At 40.1% G+C, this 25,265-nt stretch overlaps 1 protein-coding gene across 2 annotated transcripts; it reads left to right on the top strand.

Annotated features, from left to right (window-relative positions):
- The first annotated feature begins 1,177 nt into the window (after positions 1–1,177).
- Positions 1,178–22,350, top strand: PDCD2L (programmed cell death 2 like). 2 transcript variants are annotated; one of them, XM_081274357.1, is made up of 7 exons: positions 1,178–1,335; positions 1,449–1,615; positions 1,772–1,823; positions 2,804–3,177; positions 5,722–5,832; positions 14,738–14,886; positions 22,172–22,350. In XM_081274357.1, the coding sequence occupies exons 1-7, from the start codon at positions 1,228–1,230 to the stop codon at positions 22,300–22,302; spliced, it is 1,092 nt and encodes a 363-aa protein (XP_081130483.1). In that variant the 5' UTR covers positions 1,178–1,227; the 3' UTR covers positions 22,303–22,350. The 2 variants fall into 2 exon arrangements, with proteins under 2 accessions (XP_081130483.1, XP_081130482.1); XM_081274356.1 differs by having other exon boundaries at positions 2,792–3,177.
- Positions 22,351–25,265: the final 2,915 nt, after the last annotated feature.

Raw genomic sequence — 25,265 nt, 5'->3', positions numbered from 1 at the left:
CCTGTAATCCCAGCAGTTTGGGAAGCTGAGACAGGAGATTCAAGAGTTCAAAGCCACCCTCAGCAAAAGTGAGGTGCTAAGCAAGTCAGTGAGACCCTGTCTCTAAATAAAATACAAAATAGGGTTGGGGATGTGGTTCAGTGGTCAAGTCTTCCTGAATTCAATTTCCCATACAAAAAAAAAAAAAATGGAAAACACTTTCAGTATGGAAAATTCCCAAGATATACAGACTGACCTCCATGTGCCTGGCATCAAATGTTAACAATTACCAACTCATGGCCAATTTTATTACCCAATACCACTTCTTTTTGTTGTATCCTAGATACATCATTTTATCTATACACATTTCAGTATGTACTTCTCAAAAATCAGGGACTTTGTTTTTCTTTTCTAGCTAAGGGCAGATACTGTTACCAGGACGCAGACCAAAGGCTGCTGGGTTCCCCAGAAGTAAGAGGGAACATATGGAAAGAAAAATGAATTTAATTACAATTTGGCCAAAACTGGGAAGAAAGCTAATTTGCCTTAGTCCTAGAGAAACTTTATAATTTATAGGAACAAAGACTAAGAAATATGTATGTGGATTTGGTTGGGCTGTACTAGCCAGAGTTATAATTTCAGTTTTTCTTCTGGTCGTGCAAGTTGGACACAATACCTTTATTTTATTTATTTATTTTTATGTGGTGCTGAGGATTGAACCCAGGGTCTCTCATGTTAGGCGAGTGCTCTACCGCTGAGCCACAATCCCAGCCCCTAATTTCAGTTTTTCAATCTTGGCTGCCACCCGCCTAGAATTTGGGGGCAGCAACTCAGCTTCCATTCTCAGAATGAGGAAGCTGGAATGGAAACCAGGAAATAGGGAGGGGAAAAAAAAAACCCGGGGGCTTCTAATCTCAAAGGTGCCCCGTTATAATACCATTATCTGGCTTAAAATTTTATTTTCAGGTAAAGTTTTTTGGCAGGATCTCGTCATGGTAGATGGTGTGTATTTCCTATCACAGCACATTAGACGGCACAACGTCTGGGCGCTCCCCCATTTAAAGCTATGACACCAGCAGTTATCTGCAAAGCCCTGACCCAGCCCAAACACTTTAAAATGAGACTTCACCATTCTGCGAACCCACCCTATTCACTAGGCGGGGTCTCGCTGGTTACACGATGCGCGTGCGCAGAGTTGTACCTTCTCAGCTGCCGTACTCCGTCTTTTCACGTGCGAACTAGGTTGTCATGGCGGCTGTTCGGAAGCCGGTGCTGCTCGGGCTTAGAGACCTGGCAGTGCAAGGCAGCCCTACCGGGCCAAGTGCCTGGACTGCTAGCAAGCTGGGTGGCATTCCGGTGAGGGCTAGCGCAGGTGGGGTGGGCGGGTGCCGGCGAGGAGTACGTACGCAGTGAGGCAGCGGAGAGGTTCGGGGACAGAGTCAGGGTCTGAGCGCTTCCCCCTTCCTTAGGATGCCCTGCCTGCCGTGGCCGCGCCGAGGCCTGTGTGTGAACGCTGCAAGGAGCCACAAACTCTAGTCGTGCAGGTGTACTGCCCGCTGGAAGGCTCCCCATTCCATCGGCTACTGCACGTGTTCTCTTGCGCGCGCCCCAAGTGCGGCGACAGCGGGGCGCGCAGGTAGGCTGGGTGTCACGCCGAGTGGGCGGAGTTGGGGCGGGGTGTGTGGGGCGAACGCGGGGGACTTGGGGGTGGGGGGAACGCCGTGGGCTTGGGGCGGGTTAGCGGGATGGGAGTCCGGGGTGGAGCCTTCATTGTTTTGTTTTTACCTTGAAGTTGGAAGGTGTTCCGCTCCCAGTGCCTGCAGGTGCATGAGAAAGAGGCACAGGTAAAGCAATTGTGATTGACATTATGTTTTGCTGTAATATGAGTTATTTCCCAAAATATCTTTTAAGACCAACTTTTAAGCTGTGTTCTTTGTGGTACAGTGAAATTGGTTTTGCTCCTTCAGAACCATAAAATGGTCCAGGTGTTGTGGTGCACGCCTGGAAACCCATTTATTTAGGAGACTGAGACAAGAAGACCCCAAGTTCGAGGCCATCCTGGGCAACTTAGTGAGACCCTATCTCGAAATAAATAAAAAGGACTGGAGATGTAGCAATAGTCGAGTCCTCCTGGGTTCAGTCCCTAGTACTGGGGGGGGGGGGGAGAAAACTCTTGTTAGTTCAAACAGACTTCACACCGGAATTTATATATTTACAAATTACATACACTGGAGGAGGCGATTTCAGGAATGACCTCCTGAACCCCTATCTCCACTGGCCCATCTGTCAGGCTACCTCTCCTGCAGTCCAAAAGCTTAGGTGTGATCTGGTGAACTGTGTGCCATCCTTGTCACAGAATTGTTGGTTTTCCAGTCTTGTTCTACCTATATTTACAGACTGACTTCCTTTTGTTTCTTGGTATTTTTACCACACTCTATCTCAAGTTTATGTCTCTCTCTGGTGGGCCCCATAAGCATACCTCTCATTATATCTGAAATTGTAGCTGCTAAGGAGTCTGAGAACTGAACTTCTTTCCTTTCAATCTAGCAATGTATGAAGCACAACAAAAAAGATTTTGGAATAGATGGTTGAAGAAACCATTTGCTGTATCTGACACTCTGCCCCCAGAAAAGTATATACTTAATACTGATATTTAAGTCACCTCTGACCAATGCTATTAAGTAGTAGATGGAGTTCGGGGAGATGAATTGGAGGGACTGGTGAAGGCTCCTTCAGGAAATTGAAGGGATGGGTTGCTGAAGCCAAAGGAATAGATGAAATCTCCTAAGTGTGATTGGACCTTATTCGCCAGATATTCTTCCAGAAACAAGAAAATGGCCTTGTCGCTGAGAACTGGTGTGAAGGTGCAAATGACTGGGGAAGTGACAGTGAGGAGGCACCTCCACCACAGCTTACCTTGGATTTTGTTCATGAGTCTAACTCTGCCAAAGATGTAGACTGCACTGCCCAGCTCCAAGACCTGCGCCTGCAGGACACTGTCCTGGATGACACTCATTCTGTACCTCCAGCAGAAGGGATGGCCTTGCCTACTATAGTGCCACAGTTCCTGCCCTACTACATCTGTGTTGTAGATGAGGATGATTACAGAGACTTGGTCAGTCTAGATCATGCCCACAGCCTTCTGAGGGACTATCAACAGAGAGAAGGAATTGGCATGGAACAGTTGCTTTCCCAAAGGTGAGACTGCGTGCTGCTGAAGTTGAAAGGTGACTTAGTCTGGAAGCTGCCACAGTAGGTGCTATTGGTTTTGCCCCAGTACCTGGGGGAACTTTTCCAGGCAGAACTTTTGTGGTAGGATCTTTCTGCTTCAGTCTTGAATGAGAAAAGGATACACAAACAGAGGGCACCTCCTCATCAGCCAGCTTGAGTTAGCTTGAAGATACTTTGGTCTGTTTATTTATTTATTAACAAACTGTTCTTTACATTTATTGCTTATATACACATGAGATTCATTATAAAACTCAGAGGAAGAAAAAATAAGGAAGAAAAAGTTACTTGTTTTAGCATTTTTTTTTTTTTAAAGATAGAGAGGGGAGAGAGAGAGAGAGAGAGAGAGAGAGAGAATTTTTTTTAATATTTATTTTTTAGTTCTCGGCGGACACAACATCTTTGTTGGTATGTGGTGCTGAGGATCGAACCCGGGCCGCACGCACGCCAGGCGAGCGCGCTACCACTTGAGCCACATCCCCAGCCCCTTGTTTTAGCATTTTTAAGAACAGCTTTTATAACTTATTATTATAATATTTGGGGGGATACTTGGAGTGAAACTAGGAGTGCTCTACCACTGAGCTACATCCCAGCCCTTTCTATTTTGAGACAGGGTCTTGCTAATTTGCTTAGAGCCTTACTACATTGATGAGGCTGGCCTCAAACTTGCAATCCTCCTATCTCAGCTTCCCGAGTCACTGGGATTATATGCATGTGCCACCATACCCAGCAGTTACTTTGGTCTATTTATAAGTGCCCTCAAGAAAATGAACCAGGATGACTGGGCATGGTAGCATATGCCTGGAATCCCATCAATTTGGGAGCCTGATGTAGGAAGATTACGAGTTCCAGGCCAGCCTCAGTAATTAAACAAGATCTAGACTCAAAGAGTAAAAAGGGACTGGGGTTGTGGCTCAGTGATAGAATGCTTGTGTCACACATGTGAAGCACTGGGTTTGATCCTCAGCCCCACATTAAAAAAAAAAAATATTGTGTTCATCTACAACTAAAAAATCTTAAAATAAAAAATAAAAAGCACTGGGGATGTAGCTTAGTGTTGAAACACCCCTGGGTTCAATCCCCAGTACCTTCCTCTCCTGCCAAAAAAAGAAAATGAACCAAGAAGAACAGACAGAAGTTAGAGGTGCCAGGTGTTTTCAGAAGATGCATTTACTATTTCTTTAACTTTTTTTTTTTCCCTGTGTTATCTTACCCCTTCCTTTTTTGTGGTATTGAGGATCAAATCCAGGGCTTCATGCATATTAGGCAAGTGCTCTACCACTGAACTACATCCCCAGCACCCTTTCTGTTTAAAAAAAAAATTTTTTTTGGTACCAGGGATTGAATACAGAAGTGCTTAACCACTCAGCAACATCCCCAGCGCTTTTTGTATTTTATTTAGAGACAGAGTCTTGCTAAGTTGCTTAGGGCTCACTAAGTTGCTGAGGCTGACTTTGAACTTGGGATCCTCCTGCCTTAGCTTCCACATCCTCTGGGATTACAGGTTTATGCCACCATGCTGGGCTTTTTAAATGTTTTTCATAGCAGAGGCAAGCCTTTTTTTTTTTTTTTTTTTTTTTTATAGCTAGGTGCAGTGGTGCACACCTATAATTCCAGCAAATTGGGAAGCTGAGGCAGGAGGATCATTTTTGCTATTGTAATAATATAAAGTGGGATATTTGTAGAGTTGACCTAGTTCTTTGCCAAGTCTGTTTTACTTATGGACTTTTTAAATGATTACCCCAGAGTTGAAAATGGCTTGGGAGAATGGTGAGCCAGTAGGCTACATATGTATATTATAAGCTAATACTGGGGGTTGAACCCAGGGACGCTCTGTAATGAGCTACTTTTTTTGGGAGGAGGGGTACTGAGGATTAAACCCAGGGGTAGTTTAATACTGAGGTATGTCCCCAGGCCTTTTTATTTTGAAAAAAATTCTCACTAAATTGCCGAGGACCTCACTAATTTGTGATCCTCCTGCTTCAGTCGTCTGAGTGGCTGGGATTATAGGCATGTGTCATCATTCCTGGCTTTAAATATTTTTAATATTTAAATTTTATGTATGTATATGCTTTTTCTTTTTTGCTGTATTGGGGATTGAACTCAGGATTTGTGCATGCTGAGCATAGCCCCATCACTGAGCTAACTGTATCTCCAGCCCCTGATAAAAAATTTTTAAACCATACTGAAGAGTGAACCCAGGAGGATTTTCCATCTCTGAGCTACATCTGCAGACCCCTTTTATTTTATTTCTTGTGTAGAAGAGTATTGGGGATTGGACCCAAGGGTGCCTTACCAATGAGCTTCATTCACCAGGTTTTTGGGGTTTTTTGAGACGGGTTCTTGCCAAGTTACCTGAGGTGACTTATGATCCTCCTGCCTCCGCTCCAACAGACTGAAATTATAGTGTACCACTGCAGCAATTTTTTTAAGAGGATTATCTTGTTTTCTCTTTTAAATCCTGTAATACTCTGAATATTCACACTCAAAGGTGGTTTCTGCTTCTCTTTTTAGTTTTTTTAGTGATGGTAATGAAAAATATGAGAAGACCAAAATTAAAAGCGGAGATCAAATGTTTTACAAATTCATGAAGAGAATTGCTGCTTGTCAGGAGCAGATTTTGAGGTAAAGGAAACACATTTTCTTTAATTTACTTGTCCCTTCTTCCTTCATTCCTTCCTTCCTTTTTTGCAGTATTGGGGGTTGAATTCAAGAGTACTCTCGGGCTGGGGATGTGGCTCAAGCGGTAACGTGCTCCCCTGGCATGCGTGGGGCGCTGGGTTTGATCCTCAGCACCACATAAAAATAAAATAAAGATGTTGTGTCCACCGAAAACTAAAAAATAAATATTAAAAAATTTCTCTCTCTCTCTCTCTCTCTTAAAAAAAAAAAAAAGAGTACTCTAAAGCCACATCCTCAGCCCTTATGATCTCAAGTTCAAGGCCAGCCTTAGCAATTTAGTAAGACATTTTTTCACAGTAAAAAATAAAATAGGCTGGGAGTTGTAACTCAGTGTTAAAATACCTGGGTTCAATCCCCAGTATCACAAAAATATTAGTCAGTTAAAACAGTGGATTAAAAAAAATGGCTCGGCACAGCCACGTCAGTGTTTATAGCTGTACAATTCACAGTAGCTAAACTGTGGAACCAACATAGATGCCCTTCAGTAGATGAATGGATAAAGAAACTGTGGTATATATCCACAATGGAATATTATTTAGCATTAAAAGAGATTAAATCATGGCATTTTCAGGTAAATGGATGGAGTTGGAGAATATTATGCTAAGTGAAGTAAGCCAATCCCAAAAAACCAAATGGCAAATGTTTTCTCTGATATGAGGATGCTGATCCATAATGGGTATGGCAGGGGAGCATGAGAGGATTGGAGGAAATTTAGATAGGGCAAAGGGGAGGGAAGGGGAAGTGAGGGGGCAGGGGAATAGGAAAGATGGTGGAATGAGATGGACATCATTATCTCAAATACATGTATGAAGAAATGAATGGTGTGACTCTACTTTGTATACAACCAGAGACATGAAAAATTGTGCTCTCTATGTGTACTATGAATTGAAATGCATTCTGTCATATTTAACAAGTTAGAATAAATAAATGATTTTTTTAAAAAAATGGCTTGGTGGGGCTGGGGATGTGGCTCAAGTGGTAACGTGCTCACCTGGCATGCGCGGGGAACTGGGTTCGATCCTCAGCACCACATAAAAATAAATAAAGATGTTGTGTCCACCGAAAACTGAAAAATAAATGTTACAAAATTCTCTTTCTCTCTCTCAAAAAAAAAAAAAAATGGCTCAGTAGTGGAGCACTTGCCTAGCATGTTCAAGGCCCTGGGTTCAATTCCCATTATCTGCAAAACAATAATAATAATAGCATAAATATGTAAAACAATAAAGAAATTTCTTTCTCACCATCCCCAACTTGCTCAGATAACCATTATTGTTTCTTTTCTTTTTTTTTTTTTTTTTTTTTTTTGTGGTACCGGGGATTGAATTCAGGGGCACTTGACCACTGAGCCACATCCTCAGCCCTATTTTGTATTTTATTTAGAGACAGAGTCTCACTTAGTTACTTAGCCCCTCACCATTGCCAAGGCTGGCTTTGAACTCGCAATCCTCCTGTCTCAGCCTCCCAAGCATCTGGGATTACAGGTGTGTGCCACCATGCCCAGCCTGTTATTGTTTCTTGTGTGTCATTTCCAGAGTTTCTTTTTACATGTATAAGCAAATATGATTACATATTACTACCACCCTTTTTTTACACACACAAAAAAATCATTCTAGACATTCTGTATCCAGATTTTTTTATAGTGTATGTAGGATTACAACATTTGTATCATGTAGTATAGGTATATTTAACATCTTTATTTATTTATTTATTTAATTTATTTTTTAGTTATTGAGGATCTTTATTTTAATTTATTTATTTACATGTGGTGCCAAGAATCAAACCCCGTGCCTCACACATGCTAGGCAAACTTTCTACCACTGAGTCACAACCCCAGCCCAGCCCATATTTAACTTTTTAAGAAAGAGCCAAACAGTTTTCCCCCAGCCTATTTTATTTAATAAAATAATCAATGCTTGTTATACCATTTATTTACTTATTTGACCTTTTTCTTTTCCCGCAGTAGTAGGTATTGAACCCAGGGCCTCTTAACCACCAAGTCATCCCCAGCCCTTTCTTTTTCTTTCTTAAGTTCTATTTTATTTTGAGACAGGGTAAGTTGCTTAGAGTCTCACTAAATTGCTAAGGCTGATCTCAAATTTGGAATCCTCCTGCCTCAGCCACTGGGATGACAGGTGTGTACTACCCCACCTGGTTGTTTATACCATTTACATTCCCACGCTAGTGTATAAGAATTCTAGATCCTGCACATCTTTGCTAGTATTTGGTATGTTCTGTTTTTAAATTTAGCCAGTCGAAGAGTATAGTAATATTTCATTATGATTTAAAAAAATTTTTTTTGTAGTTGTAAATGGATAGAATGCATTTATTTTATTTATTTTTTTTATGTTGTGCTGAGGATTGAACCTAATGCCTTACACGTACTAGGCAAGCACTCTGCCACTGAGCTACAGCCCCAGCCCCTCATTGTGATTTTAGTTTGCATTTTCCCATTAGCCAGAAGATGGTATCTTTTCAAGTACTTATTTTTCATATGTGAATATCATCTTTGGAAAAGTGTCAGTTCAATTTTTTTTTTTTTTTTTTTTTTTTTTTTTTTTTTAAAGATTGTCTTGCTCAGTTGCCCAGGCTGGTGTCAGACTTCAACCCTCCTGTCTCGGCCTCCTGAGCACCTGGGATTACAGGTGTGAGCCACCACACCTGTCATCATTCAAATTCTTTGCAATATTTTTATTGGATTATTTATCTTTTTATTGAATTCAACAAATTCTTAATATTGTCAGTATACAGGTCCTTTTTCAGCTATGTGTGTTTTGCATATTTTCTTCTTGTCTGTTGTTTTTTTATTTTTTGTACTAGGCATTTAATTGGGCGCTTTACCACTAAACTGAGCTACACCCTAGCTTTTTTTTTTTTTTAATTTTTTTGAGACTGGGTCTTGCTAAATTGCTTAGAGTCTCACTAAGTTGCTGAGGAGATTGGCTCCGAATTTGAAATCCTCCTGCCTTTGCCTCTGTAGTCTATGCGATTACAGGTATGGGCCACCACACCCAGATTGGGTTTTCATTATGGTAATACTGTCTTTTTTTATTTTTTTTTCTTTTCCTTTCTGTAATGGGGGTCCAACTAGGGCCTCGTGCACACTAGGCAGTGCTCTACCACTTAACTACATTCCCAGCCCATTAAGACTGTCTTTTTTTCCTTTTTGGTACTGGGGATTGAATCCAGGTCCATTTTACCACTGAATACATCTCCTGTCCTTTTTATTTTTTATTTGAGATGATCTCAAGTTCAAGGACTGCACAGGCTGTCCCTGAACTTGAGATCCTTCTTCCTCTGCCTCCCGAGTTGCTGGGTTTACAGGCTTGCTCAACAGTGCCCAGCTCAGTAACATTCACTTTTCAAGAGAAGATTTAAATTTTGATCTAATCTAGCTGGCACAGTGGCACATGCCTGTAATCCCAACAGCTAAGAGGGCTGAAGCAGGAAGATTGCAACTTCAAAGCAGCCTTATCAATTTACCAAGGCCCTTGGTAACTTAATGAAACCCTGTCTCAAAATAAAATAATAAAAGGAATGGGGATGTGGTTCAGTGATTAAGCATCCTTGGGTTCAATCTCTGGTACCAAAAAAAAAAAAAAAAGCGTACTATAACTGGGAATATATCTTTTTTACTTTTAATTATGTCAATTTTTGCCTCATGAATTTTTTCCACTTTTTTTATTGGTGCATTAAAGTTGTATATAATTATGGGATTTGTTAAATATTAATAGATGCACACAACATAACAATATACTTTAGCCAATACCACTCCCCAGCACTTCTACCCCCCCCCCCTTCTTGATTTCTCACCCTTTGGTCCCTTTCCTCTATTGATCTCCCTCTGATTTTCATAAAATCCGTGCCCCCACTTTTATTTTCCGTTTTCCTCTCTAGTTTTTGCTTATGAGAGAAAACATATGACTTTTTTTTTAGTTGTAGACGGACACTTTTATTTCATTTATTTGTTTTTATGTGGTGCTGAGGTTCGACTGAGTGCTTCACATGTGCTAGACAAGCACTCTACCACTGAGCTATTAATCCAGCCCTGAGAAAACATATGACTCTTAACCTTCTGAGTTTAACTTATTTTGCTTAACATGATGGTCTCTTGTTCCATACATTTTCCTACAAATGACATAATTTTATTTTTCTTTATTTTGCCTCATGAGTTTTTTTTTTGGGGGGGGGGTACCAGGAATTGAACCCAGGGGTACTAAACCACTGAACCATATCCCCAGCCCCTTTGTTATATTTTATTTAGAGACAGGGTCTCACTAAGTTGCTTAGGGCCTCGTTAAGTTGCTGAGCTGGCTTTCAACTCATAATTCTCCTGCCTCAGCCTCCCTAGCTGCTAGGATTACAGGTGTGTGCCAGCTGCCTCAGAATTTTGATGCCATTTAAGATGTGTGCATATTTAGGATTCCTATATTTATCTAATGAGTTGATCCTCTTACAATTATGATGTTCCTATTATGTCTAATACTTCTTCCTATTGAGTGAATCTTCCCTAATACTAATATAGCCAAATTAGATTTCTGTTGTTTAGTCTTTGATTCATCTTTATCCACTTTGTGTGTGTGTGTGTGTGTGTGTGTGTGTGTGTGTGTGTGTGTAGTATTGGGGATTGAATTCAGGGCCTTACAAATATTTATCAAGTACCCAACTGCTGAGTTATGCCCTCAGCCCCTAACTACACTTTTACATTTAATCTATTTCCTACTCTAAGTATAAAATGTGATTCTTAAACAACTTAAATGTTTGGGTCCTGCTTTTTTTTTTTTTAAATCCAGACTGATAGTGTGTCTGTTATTTGGAATGTTAGTTCATTTAATTACTTAAGGTAATTGTTAAACTGAGTATTTTTAGTTTACCATTTTATTTTCTTTCTTTCTCTCTCTCTCTCTCTCTCTCTCTCTCTTTTTGTTTTGTTTTTTGTTTGTTTTGTTTTTATTTTTAGTATTAAGTCTTAAAACTAGGGTTTCTCACATGCTAGGCAAGTGCTCTACCATTGAGCAAAATCCCCAGTGCTTTATCTCCTTTCTTCACTTTAATTTATAACTATATAAGTGTTATATAGCTATATAAGTTTTTAGTGTTTGCCTTAACGAGTATATTGTGCAGTATTACTTATTGTAGTTCTAAGAACCACAGCATAGATTCCCATTTATCATTCCCCTGCACTTATGATCTTGTTTTTATGAATTTTGCTTCTATATATGCTATAAACCCCATGATATATGTATGATATATGTGTGTATGTTTATATATGTGTATGTATATGTATGTACACACGTAAATATATGTGTTTGGGGGGTGTGTGGAGATATATATATATATATATATATATATGTGGGGATTTTTTGCTTGAAATCATCAATAGTCTGTAAGGAAAATAAATATAAAGCAAAATATCTATCAGAAGTTCTTTTATGCCGGAAATGGTGATTCACATCTATAATCCCAGTGACTCGGGAGGCTGAGGCAGGTGGATCACAAGTTCACAGCCAGCCTTCGCAACTCATGAGGCCCTAAGCAACTTAGCAAGACCCTGTCTCAAAATTAAAAAGTAGCCAGGCACGGTGGCACATGCCTGTAATCCTAGCGGCTAGGGAGGCTGAGAAAGGAGGGTTGAGAGATCAAAGCCAGCCTCAGCAATTTAGGCCCTAAGCAACTCAGTGAGACCCTATCTCTAAATAAAATAAAAAATAAAAAAATAAAAATAAGGCCGAGGATGTGGCTCAGTGGTTGAGTGCCCCTGAGTTCAACCCCTGGTACCAAAAATAAAATTTTTGTTAAAAAAAAGGATTAGGGATGTGGCTCAGTGATTAAGCACCCCTGGGTTCAATCCCTGATACTAAAAAAAAAAAAGTTCTTAAGAGCTAGGGGTGTAGCTCACTGGTAGAGTGCTTTTTTTGCCTAGCATGTAACTGGGACCTAGGTTCTATCCCTAGCACTTGCAAAAAAAAAAAAAGCGGGGGCGGGGGATCCTTTCATATTTATTCACCTATTCACCTTTTTGGTATTCTACATTCTTTCATGCAGATCTGTTTCTATCTGATATTTCCCTTCAGTATGAAGAACTTTTAATATGTTTGTTGGAGAGAGTTTCTCAGGTTTTGTCTATGTAAAAATGTATTTAATGTTTATTTTTAAACAGATCTAAATTTTTACACTTAAAATAGATACATGAAAATTCTGTGTAGTGATGGAGTGCCATGTGATAATTCATGTGTACATGTGTAATGTTTAAATCAGAATAAATGATACATTTATCCTAAACATTTATTACATCTTTATGGTGAAAAACATTCAAAATCCCTTTTTCTAGCTTTTGTTTTCTTTCTTTCTTTCTTTCTTTCTTTTTTTTTTTTTTTTTTAATTTGCCATAGTAGGGATTGAACCCATGGGACTTTACCTGAGTTTTATGACCAGCTTAGCTGTCTTGTCTATATTTATTTTCGTATTGGTGATTGAACTTTGGGGCACTGTACTACTGAGCTATGTCCCTATCCTTTTTATTTCTTTATTTTGAGATGATTTCATGAAGTTACCATGGATGGCCTTCAATTTGTGATTTTCCTGCCTCACAGCCTCCTGAATAGCTGGGACTATAGGTGTGCACAACTGTGCCCAGCTGTTCTATTGTTTTCTTGCCTTTGTCATTTCTGTTAGAAATTAGCTGCAGTTAAAGAGACATATGTAGCTCAGTGGTAAAGTACTTGCCTAGCATTGTTGAATAAGGCCCTGTGTTTGATACCACAAAAAAAAAAAAAAAAAAAAGTTATACTTTTTTGTTGTTGTTGCAGGAGATGGACACAATACATTTATTTATTTATTTATTTATTTATTTATTTATTTATTTATTTATGTGGTGTTAAGGATGGAACTCAGTACTTCACATGTGCTAGGCAAGTACTCTACCACTGAGCTACAACCCCAACTCTATAATTCTTATTATTCTTTTACTTGTAATATGTTGTCATCGTCTTCTTCCCTTTTTTTAGAGATTTTTCTTTGTGTGTTTATGGCTTAATTTTTCCTGCTTTGCTTTTCAAGAGCTTTTTGGAATTAGGGGTTGAAACTTTTGACTATTACTTCTATTTGAAATATTTCTTCTTCTCTTTTTTCTAGTTCTCCAATTATCTGTATGTTCAATTATTTGAAATTGTACCATAGAGGCTAAAGATGTAGCTCAGTGGTAGAGCACTTGCCTAGCATGCTCGGAGGCTCTGGGTTTGATACAATGAAACAAAGAAGAAGAAAAGAAAAATTATACTATAGACTTTCAAAGTTCTGTTTTGGGGGTTTAACTTTTAGTTCCAATTGGAAAAATTTATATTTGCTTTTTCTAAAAATTCATGTTTTTATTTTGTCCAATCTATTGTTACTTTTTTCTTTTTCTTTTTTTTTTTTTTTTTTTTAGTTGTAGATGCATGGAATGGCTTTATTTTATGTGGTGCTGAGGATGGAACCCAGTGCTAGGCAAGTGCTCTGCCACTGAGCTATAGCCCCAGCATCTATTGTTACATTTTAATGAATGAAGTTTTTTGTTTCTCTATCTCTGTTGCCCAGGCTGCTCTAAAGGGTCTAAGCTCAAGTGATCCCTTTTGCTTCAGCCTCCGAAGTAGCTGTGATTGCAGGTGCACACCACCACACCTAGCTTAGTTCTTTTTTTCTGACACACAGCATTTTGCATTTGTGGTGTTTCTGTTTCAGTCTCGTTTAATTTCCATTTCTGTGCTGAATTACTCATCCATTCATTCTTGTTTACCTTTTTCACTACATTCTTTTACATATTTGTTGCTGGTATTTTTTTTTTAATCTTTATTTATTTTTATGTGGTGCTGAGGATTGAACCCAGTGCCTCACACATGCGAGCACTCTACCACCGAGCTACAGCCCCAGCCCTTGTCGCTGGTATTATAAAGACCCTGTCTAATACAACCATCATCTTGTCTGTGGGTTTTCTGGTATTGACTTTTTTCATGGGTTAAATTTACCTGTTTCTTTACCTATCTAGTAACTTTTTTATTTGTTAGAAATTATATGTTGGGGGGCTGGGGTTATATAGCTCAGTGGTAGAATGCTCACCTTGCATGTGCGGGGCCCTGGGTTTGAGCCTCAGCACCACATAAAAAAAGTAAATAAATAAAATAAAGATGTAAAAAAAAAAAAAAAGAAAGAAATTATATGTTGGAGGGGCCGGGGTTGTGGCTCGATGTTAGAGTGCTTGCCTAACATGCGTGAGGCGCTGTTTTCGATCCCTGGCACCACATAAAAATAAACAAATAAAATATAGGTATTGTGTCCATCTACAACTAAAAAAATATATTTTTAAAATTTTTTAATATTTATTTTTCAGTCTTCGGCAGATACAACATCTTTGTTTGTATGTGGTGCTGAGGATCGAACCCGGGCCGCACGCGCTACCGCTTGAGCCACATCCCCAGCCCTAAAAAAATATTTAAGAAAAAAAGAAATTATGTGTTGGAGAACAGTAGATACTAAGTATGTACTCCTAGAAAGCCATGCCCCTTTGCTATAAGGGAGTTTGAGTCCCTTTACTCTGTAGTTGGGCTGGTCTGGATTTCATTGCAGCCATAGTTGGACTCAGTTCAGCATTGGCCAGACTTCAGATGTCTTGCTGTGCTTTATAGACTTGCTGCTGCTGGTGTTTTTTTGTTTTGTTTTGTTTTGTTTTGTTTTGTTTTGTTTTCCTCTGGAGGATTTCTTTCGTCTTTTGTTTTGCTCCTGGTACTTTCTAAGAAAGGAAGTGTGCAAAGAGTGACCTCAGATATTGGGGTATGATTTGTATGATTTGCCTCTGACTTCAGGTTCTTTATTGTAGGTATTCCTGGAGTGGAGAGCCACTCTTTTTGACCTGCCCTACGTCAGAAATCACTGATATCCCAGCCTGTAGCCACTGTGGAGGACAAAGAATATTTGAATTTCAGCTTATGCCAGCACTGATCAGCATGCTTCAAAGTGCTAATTTAGGTAAGCTTTATTAATCTGAGTTTGTGCAATTCTTGGATTATCTTGGTATTATACTAAAATGATAGGCCATGTTTTTGTTTAATTATAAAATATAGTATTTTGTAGAAAATTTGGGAAATAAAAATTGCTTTAGGAAATTTATAATATAACATGCTGAGTGTAGTGGCATATACCTATAATCCCAGTGACTAAAGTCTGAGGTAGGAAAATCTCAAGTTCAAGGCTTTGCCTGGGCAATTTAGTGAGACCCTATCTCAAGAGTAAAAAAATAAATAAAAAGGGATGGGGACATAGCTCAGTGGTAGGGTGTCCCTGGGTTCAATCCCCAACACCACCAAAAAGAAAGAAAAAAAAAAATTATAATCTGGGGCTGGGGATGTGGCTCAAGCGGTAGCGCGCTTGCCTGGCATGTGTGCGGCCCGGGTTCGATCCTCAGCACCACATACAAAGATGTTGTGTCCGCCGAGAACTAAAAAATAAATATTAAAAATTAAAAAAAAAAAAAAAATTATAATCTAACCAATCTAACACAACTACTAACAACCATTTTCGGTGATTAAAGGCTGAGCATTTCCACCCTTAATATTATTTTCATCACCTTATTATACAATCAAAATTTATAATCATTTAAAAACATTTGTTTCTGGGGACATAGCTCAGTTGGTAGAGTGCTTGCCTTGAATGCATAAAGCCTTGGGTTTGATCCCCATCACCACAAAAATAAATAAATAAATAAATACAAACATTTGTCTAATTGGGTGCATAGGCCTATGCCCGAGGTCCTACCTACTTGAAACGATGACATAGGAGAATTGCTTGAGGCTTAGCCTGGGCAACATAGTTTTTGTCTCAGAAACAATGGGAAAAAAATATAAATGAATAAAAAATAAATCGCCTTTTAAATGATTATAATTAATATTTTGTAATCATTATTAGTTTTTCTTTTGAAAATTTTAAAGAAAAATGTGAAGTTTTTTATAATAAAAGTACATTAACTTAGTCAGCTTCACATTACTATTACAAAATATCTGAGGAAATTAACTTAAGATGGCCAGGTGTGGTGGCACACACTTGTAATCCCAGCTACAAGACAGGCTGAGATAGGAGGATCATAAGTTCAAGTCTACCCTTGGAAATTTAGCAAGACCCTGTCTCAAAATAAAATAAAAAGGACTGGGGATGTAGCTTACTGGTAGAATGCTTGCCTAGCATGTGGGTTTAATCCTAGTACTTAAAAAAAAAAAAAAAAAGACAAAACTGTAAGAAGTTTATTTTGGCTTTCAGTTCTGAAGGTTACAGTCTACTATCAAGTAGTTCCATTGCTTTGAGCTTGTTGTGAGGATAGCACATCATGGCAGGAGCATGTGGTAAAACTAGGCAGTGGAGCCAGGCTTGGGTGCACACACGTGTAATCCCAACAGCTTGGGAGCCTGGGGCAGGAGGATCATGAATTCAAAGCCAGACTCAGCAAAAGCAAGATGCTACCAATTCAGTGAGACCCTGTCTCTAAATGAAATGCAAAATAGGGCTGGAGATGTGGCTTAGTGGTCGAGTGCCCCTAAATTTTTGGTTTCAAAAAAAAAAGGAGGGTGGGGGTATGCTGGGGATGTGGCTCAGTGCTTAAGTGCCCCTGGGTTCACTCCCTGGTATCAAAAAAAAAAAAAAAAAAAAAAAGAGAGCAGGGGGTAAAATACGGATAGTCAGATCTCTGTCCATTCTTTTCCCATTTACAGAATAAGTCTCCATTCTCTAATTTATATTGGGACCAAGCCATATTACAGGAAAAAAAATTTCCTCCTTTTTTTCTTTTAAAAATCTTCTGCCTTAAAATAATTCCAGTTATTGCCAGGCATGGTGACACATGCCTCTAATCCTCAATCCTGAGGCAGGAGGATTGTAAATTCAAAGTCAACTTCAACAATTTAGTAAGGCCCTAAGCAATTTAGCAAGACCCTGTCTCAAAAATTAAAAAGGGCTTGGGATATGGCTCAATGGTAAAGGGCCCCTGGGTTCAGTCCCCAGCACCAAAACTTTAAATTCCAATTATTTTAAATGTAAGGGGTAAATTCTCAGGGATATACATTGAATTACCCATAATCTTCAGTGGTTTTCTGAAAAGAAAAAACAATACAAAAACAGGCCTGAGGCTATTCTTTGAGTCCCTAACCAAGACTGGACTTTTTTTTTTTTTTTTTTTTTTGGTACCAGGGATTGAACCCAGGGGCCCTTAACCACATCCCCAGCCCTTTTTAATTTTTTTTTTTTTCTTTTTTTAAGACAGGATCTTGCTAAGTTGCTGAGGCTGGTTTTGAACTAGGTATTCTCCTGCCTCAGCCTCCCAAGCCACTGGGATTATAGGCATACTCTGCCATGCCCGGCCAGGAATCTATCCCATATTGTATCTTCAGAGTATCCTTTATCCCAAACAAGATCTGACCTGTATGTCTGTCTGAAAATTATTGGTGGTGCAAGCATCCTTGTCCTTGTTATGTGGTCCTCAGGGTGCTTGATAGGCCCCTCATGAAAAGAAATCTCTTATGAAGAAGAAGAAGGAAAAAAAAATCCTTAAAAAAAATCCCTAAGGGCTGGGGATGTGGCTTGAGTGGTAGTGCGCTCGCCTGGCATGCACGGGGCGCTGGGTTCGATCCTCAGCACCACATAAAAATAAAATAAAAAGATGTTGTGTCCACCGAAAACTAAAAAAAATAATTAAAAAAAAATCCCTAAATCTCAAGTAATCTAGGTAACACATAAGGATTTATAATTTTTAAATTATTATTTTAAATAGCAAGGATACAATAAAACCTTATAGAGAGCTTTGAGGCACTTTGGGATAGAACAAAGAAAGTTTTAATACAGATTTATTTATAGCTGACATTCACTATGTAGGGCAGAGTAGTTTAGCTGGAACATGTAACATGAGACTGTATAAAGAGAGTTTAGAGAAGGGAGGGAGGGCATGACAAGAGGTTGTACTCAGAACTTAGATTTATGGCAAAAGAGTTAGGAGATTGTCCACTAAGTGTATCAGGTCTGAATGTAGAGATTAATGGAGGTATTTCTTTGATTATCTTGTCAGGGCCTAGTCCCTCCAAAAATGTCTCCAGTGAACCCCACATTTCGTAAAACAAAGGGGTACTCAAAACACTGGAAGACTAACCCCTCATATGTGTCTTCTGGATAAGAAACTTAATTCTTTCTGATCCAGGAATGGGGTATATTGGCCAAAGAGTGTGTCCTACTTTTGGCATTTTATCAACAAACACTCATCTTCCAGGGGAGAAAAGAGCTTATGGCCAAGGAAAGCAGGAAGGAAAAGAGAAAGGAGGAATGGAAAAACAGAAAAAAGAGATCACCTGTTTAAATCCCATAGAGGTCGAGAAACCTGTAGGTGGTCTTGCAATGCAGTGTGAGAGAAGAAGGAAAGGATTTTTAAAGATCATTGAGCTCCTTCACAATTATTCAGAATTCTACCAGCTCCCTAGAACGTCAGCAATCACCTTTTTTTTTTTTTTTTTTTTTTTTTTTTGCAGTTGCCGGGGCAGGTCCCAGGGATTGAACTCAGGGCACTCAACCACTGAGCCACATCCCCAGCCCTATTTTGTATTTTATTTAGAGACAGGGTCTCACTGAATTGCTTAGGACCTCATAAATTGCTGAAGTTGGCTTTTTTTTTTTTAAAGTGAGAGAGAGGTAGAGAGAGAATTTTAATATTCATTATTTAGTTATGGGGGGGGTGGTACAGCATCTTTGTTTGTATGTGGTGCTGAAGATCGAACCCGGGCCGCACGCATGCCAGGCGAGCACGCTACCGCTTGAGCCACATCCCTAGCCCCTGAAGTTGGCTTTGAACTCAAAATCCTCCTGCCTCGGCCTACTGAGCTGCTGGGATTACAGGTGTGTGTCACCGCACCCAGCTAACAATCATCTTTTTGCCACTTGAATCTACATAGCTTGGGAATTTCCCAGCTGCCCAAGAAGGGGAGCCATGGCTAATGAGGCAGATTGAGGTTATGCTCTTTAGCCTCTGAAAGTAAAGGAAACAGGCGAATGCTAACAGAAAAAGTCGTAGCCAAATCAAAAAGAAAGTAGTCCTACCAAAGTTGATGTCTCCAAAGTTCTCCATATGGGCCACTATGAGATGTAATAGAAGAGAAAGGGGGAGTTCAACTCGGGACCAACGGGGTTCTTGGCATATGTAATAGAAAAGAATTTCAGCATGTGCCAGACAAAGACATTTATTTAAATACCTAAAGAGGTTTATTTAGGAAGAAGATATACATTCAAGGGAGAATGTGGGCTCTCTTGAGAATAAGAAGCTTAACCTCCCTTTTTATTTTTTATTTTGAGACAAGGTCACAGTAAATTGCTGAGGCTGGCCTTAAATATACGGATCCTCCTGCCTTTGAGCCTTCAGAATTGTTAGAGTTACATGTGCCACTGTGCCTAGCCTCTCATTGTGATTTCTATTTGTATCATCTTGGAGAAATGTCTTTTCAAGTCCATTGCCCCTTTTAGTTAGGTTATTTGTTTTTGTTATTGTTGAGTTGTAGAAATTCTGTTTTCTTTCTTTTTTTTTTTTTCTTTTTGAGAGGGGTGATGTTAGGGGTTAAACGCCAGGTCTTTGTGCACCCTAGGCAAGCACTCTACCTTTAAGCTACATCCTTTTTATTTTGAGACAAGGTCTTACTAAGTAAGTTGCCTGAGCTTGAGTGTACAGTTATCCTGCTTCAGCCTCCTGAGTAGTTGGGATGGCAGGTGTGTGCCACCATACCATTTTAAGTGTCCTTCATGATGATGTTTACATGCATTCACTCTTATGTATACACTGCCCCAGATTAAGATGGAGAATGTAGCCAGTGTCCAGGAAGGCCCCTGGGCCTCCTTCCCAGACAGCAGGCCCCTTCCTCTTCAGAATCCTCACTCTTTTCATCCCTGTTCACTAGGAATTTTGCCTGGTCTTGAACTTCACATAAATGAAATCATAATGTGTAAATGTTGAACCTGGCATTTCTATATTTTCCAAGAACCCCTCCTTGTTCTCTGACATTTTTTTAATGACATTTTGTGTTTGTTGTTCAGTCTCTCTCTCTCTCTCTAAGAAACATTTTCTCTGTTTTGGAGTTTTCTTTTGTTACTTGCATTGTCTGTTTCCTCCAATTTGCTAGTTTCTTCTGTGCTTGTTTTGATGACTGAATTTTATTGGAGCTTTTCTGTAAATGCCCGATGATGCTTGGTTGGTTGTTGCCGGGTTTCTGTTCTCGTGACTAAAAGGCTCAGGGTTTACTCCAGTTGAACTGGGCTAACTGGGCTGCATGCGCAAAATAACCACACAAAAAACACAAATCCGTTTTCTTTGGGATCACTAGTGATGGCTCCTCTGACCTTAAGGGTCCACAGGAAGAGAGAGAGAGCGAGCAGGCGCTGACCCTTTATTGAGGAGAAGCTATTCAAATGAGGCAAGGGGTCAGGTTTCAGGGGGCTGAGTCTATCTGACTGACATCTAGGTAGGCCACACCCAGGGGCACAGTAAGAGAAGGGGACACACACAAGGCACTTCCATGGAAGATTCTATTCTAAACAGGGCAAGGGGTTATATTATAAAGGAACAGGTGAGCATAGCTTCACCCATGGGGCTGTAGCAAGACACACCCATGCACGAGACACCATCCCTCAAACCCAAGAAGGGTGGGGAAAGCTCTGCCACATTTCTGTGACTGAACATCTCAGTACCCAGCCGGGGAGTGTGACTCAGTCATGTGCAAGGTTGGTCTCCCACAGGTTGTTCCTGTTTAAGTTCAAGTAGGCATAGAAAGCCTTTAATCCAAGTGACTTAGGAGACTGATACAGGGAGATCGCAAATTTAAGGCCAGCCTGGGCAACTTACACTACCTTTTTTTTTTTTTTAAAGAGAGAGAGAGAGAGAGAGAAAGAATTTTATTTTTAATATTTATTTTTTAGTTCTCGGCGGACACAACATCTTTGTTGGTATGTGGTGCTGAAGATCGAACCCGGGCCGCACGCACTCCAGGCGAGCGCGTTACCAGTTGAGCCACATCCCCAGCCCAACTTACACTACCTTAAAATATAAAAATAAAAAGAGCCGAAAATATAGCTCAGTGGTTACAGTGCTTGCCTAACATGCATCAAATCCTGGGTTCCATTCTCCAGTGTGTACACACACATACAAAAGCACACTAACTGGAAGTTTTGTGTGGAAGAGCAGGATTTGTTTACTGGGCAGTGTCTTCATTGGGTATTTTTTAAAGAGCCCTAAAGGGCTGGGGATGTGGCTCAAGCAGTAGCGCGTTCGCCTGGCATGCGTGCAGCCAGGGTTCGATCCTCGGCACCACATACAAACAAAGATGTTGTGTCTGCCGAAAACTAAAAAATATATATATATATTATAATTCTCTCTCTCTCTCTCTCTCTCTCTCTCTCTCTCTCTCTCAGAGCCTTACATTCTTTAAAAAAAAAAAAAAAGAGCCCTAAAAAGTTTATATTTGGGGATTTTTTTCTCATGGAATTGGTTCAGTTTCTCCAAGAATGATCTTACACTTTTTTACCTTAATTGTAGATAAGTCTTGTTTTTATTTTCTTTTTTTTCAGATGTTTACTAAATCCTTTATCCTTTTATTGAGTCTAATGGGTTAGCTCTGCTTCTGACTATGCCTTGAATCCCTGTGCCTCCAGTCTTGTTCATTTGCTCTAAGGTTCCGTGGATTTAGCAGAAGGCTGGCTAAACTGAGTGGCATGACAAGCTGTAGGCGTTTTCTACCAGTGTCTGTGTCGCATCTGGAGTCTATTTTCCTGCTACTTTTTATTAAATTTGCCTTTTGACATCAGTGTCAACTTATTATATGATGCACTGCAATCATATTGTAGCTGAAAGCCATAAGCACAGTTTTTGCTTTATGTAATTATATATTTCAGCTTGTTAGGTAAAATCACTCCCTTTAGCAACATCAGTTATCCTGATACTGAATCATCTTTCTCCTTCACCTCTGTTATCTCTACTTACTTACCTAACCTTTTTGTTTACAGTGAGCACTTAAGATGTGCCGGGCTGGTCTAAGGATTTCATATGTAATGAAATCTTACTATCATGATGAACACATGTCTATCACAGCGAAGTATCATAATTCTCAAGGTGATAGAACTGGGGTGTGAATTCAGGCATCTTGTTTCAGAGTGTGTGCTCTGCCCACTAAATATACTTAGACATTGTGAGTGCATCTCGTAATGTTATATTTGCTGGAATCCAGAATATGTTGTATTTTTTCAGGTCTTTCTGTGGAATTTGGAACAATTCTAGTTTACACATGTGAGAAGAGTTGCTGGCCTCAAAATCATCAGACTCCCATGGAAGAATTTTGTATTATACAAGAAGACCCAGATGAATTACTATTTAAGTAGAAAATTCCCTTTTATTTATACAAATTAAAACAAATGTTAATATGAAAATACATGTGTTTACCTTATTTAACTATCAAGTTATTAATTTTTACTTGTTTATTTTTTGTTTTGGTTTTCATTGTTCAAGGGACAGAACCCAGGGCTTTGTGCATGCTAAGCAAGTGCTTTGCTGCTGAGCTGCATCCCCTGCCATTATTTATTTATTTTGTGGTGCTGGGGATTGAACCCAGGGCCTTGTGCATGCAAGGCAAGCACTCTACCAACTGAGCTGTATCCTCAGCCCCCTGCCATTGTTCTTGTTTTGTTTGTTCCTTTGTTTTGTGGTAGTCCGGATTGAATCCAGGAGTGCTCTACCTCTAAGCTACATCCCCAGCCCATTTTATTTTTTATTTTGCGATGAGGCTTCATTAAGTTGCCCAGGCTGGCATCAAACTTGTGATCCTCTTACCTTAGCCTCCCAAGTAGTTGGGATTATAGGCACGCACCTCCACGGAGGCTCATAATTCTTAAGTGTTGATCTTTTTTGTGTGTGTGTGGCACTTGTGAGGGTATTGGAGCCAGGACCTCCTGACTGTGGGCTGGTCTGTCCTTCAGGGTTAATGACTTGACTACACAGTGACAGGTCAGAAAGTGGCTTCTCTCCAGCCCAGAAGGCCACTGTTCCCTGTACATGCATTCTCTTGGGCATTCTAGGATGAAGGGAAAGTAGCTAATTGGCCTATTATGACCTCCTGTCTCTACACCCCACTGCATCCTACTGCCAGCCCTGGATGCTGCCAAAGCAAAACACCCAGCCCACCTTGGCTACTTGAGGCTCCTGCCCTGCAACACTGACTGCTGGGACCTGCCCCTGGTTCCTGGCCCATGATCCCTTCCTGACCTCACCCACTTCTGCTCTCACTCTGGATATTGTCCCTCTGCCTAAATGTCCACCTTTCCAGTCTCCCATTTTTTCATTCTGTTTCTATTATCAACCCTTTTCTGTCTGCTGCTCTTTGACAGCAGTGTGAAAACACTCATACTAGCCATGTTCAGAGCTATTCTTACTCTGTGTAGATGAGGATGATGAGGCCCAGATTATCAAGGGATGGAGTCCTTCTGAGTAGTATGTGACTGGTGAAAAATATACCTGTTCCTGCTCCTGGACATAGCTGAGGGAAGGTGGCTGTATGTATACAAACTCGAAGTTCTCAGTGAGGCTTCAGGAATGCTGAGTTTGCAGAGCTAAAGCTGAGCATAGACCTGCAGAGGGAGCTTCTGTTTCTCTCTCATGCTCGCACAGCAACTGCCAGTTTCCTTGTCGAAGTTACATTTAGGCAGAGATGGCCTTAGCTGGCTAGACCAGTTATTCCAACTGGAACAGAAAGTACACTGATCAGATTTATAGGTGGAGTATTTTGTATTTATTTAAATAGTAATCCCCTCCTTTGATGTGAAAAATGGAGAAAGTTGTTGCACTAGAGTGTCTTTAAGGATCAGAAGTTGATACAGTTTCAGATATCCTAGTTAGGTGTTATGTTTCTGATTTTTAAGATGGAGACAAACTGCTTGCTGATAAAACACATCCTTGAATCTAGTTATATATACTCAATTATAGGTCTTAACCTATGTAAGTAGAATACAGATTAGCAGGGGCATTCCCATGATCCCATTAAAAAATTTTTTTCCCCAATACTGGAGATTGAACCAGGGGTGCTCTACCACTAAGATATACCCCCAGTTCTTTTTATTTTGAGATAGGATCTCACGAAGTTGCCCAACCTGGCCTCAAATCTGTGATTACAGGCGTGTGCCACCATACCTGGTACCATAGAATTATTTTTGTGGCATATTGTGGAAAAAGCAAAAATGTGAAACTGGCCAGGAATGGTAGTGCAGGTCTGTAATCCCAGTAATTCCGGAGGCTAAGGAGAATTTCAAGTTTGATTCTAGCCTCAACAATTTAGTGAGACTCTTTCTCAAAAAATAAAAGAGACTCAGGATGTAGCTGAGCAGTAAAGCACCCCTGGAATCAGTCCCTAGTACTAAAACAAAACAAGTAAAGTTCTGTTTGTCACTCCTTAAATGACTTAGGCCTAGAAAGACACCCAGTAAACATCCTGATGAGTTGGACAGGGTTATGGTGTAGGTGGGACTTCTAGTTTTTTACTTCTTTTTTTTTTTTTTCGGGGGTGGGTACTGGGGATTGAACTCAGGGGCACTCAACCATTGAGCCACTTCCCCTGCCCTATTTTTGTATTTTATTTACAGACAGGGTCTCACTGAGTTGCTTCAGGCCTTGCTGCTGCTGAGGCTGGCTTTGAACTCAGGATCCTCCTGCCTCAGCCTCTCAAGTCACTGGGGTTACAGACATGTGCCACCTTACCTGGCTACATTTTTACTTGTTAAGGTGAGCAAGCATATTATACTTTACACATATGTGCGCATACACATGCACCAACAAACCCACAAAGAAAAGCAGAAGTCCTCAATTAGGCACCAAGTATAGCCCAGGCCAAGAGAACACAGGACAGGCAGGAAAGAAACCAAAGAAGGTGATTGATTTACAGAGTGTCTGGAGAGGGAAGGAAGGTCAGCCTCCTGAGGCATCTTTTAGGTTTAGCTGTGGGGTGGGTCCTTGTGAGAGCCCAGCTAATGGTGGAGAAGGACCAAGCAGCCCATTACACAGAGGGGCCCTCCACCGTGGTTGACTCTGGTTCTTCTTCCACTTCTGCATTAAAGCAACAGCCTGAGTCTTCCTCATAGACCAGCTTGGTGTGGTTGCTGAACCCAGCAGCTGAAAGACCACAGAAGTCAAAATAGTATTTTTCTCCATTTTTAATGTTTTTCTACTTTCTTTTAATAAGTTGTTTGTTGGAAGTGCTGGAAATTGAACCCAGATCTTCTCTCCTGCTAAGTAGTAGCTCTGCCACTGATTTGCAGTCCTAGACCCAATTTTTTTGTTTGTTTGTCTGTATTTTTCT

Source organism: Spermophilus citellus (genome assembly GCF_964194105.1).
Source record: "Spermophilus citellus genome assembly, chromosome: 18".
NCBI classification, from domain to species: domain Eukaryota; kingdom Metazoa; phylum Chordata; class Mammalia; order Rodentia; family Sciuridae; genus Spermophilus; species Spermophilus citellus.
Note: the sequence above shows the minus strand (reverse complement) of the source record. Positions and strands in the feature narration are given on the sequence as shown.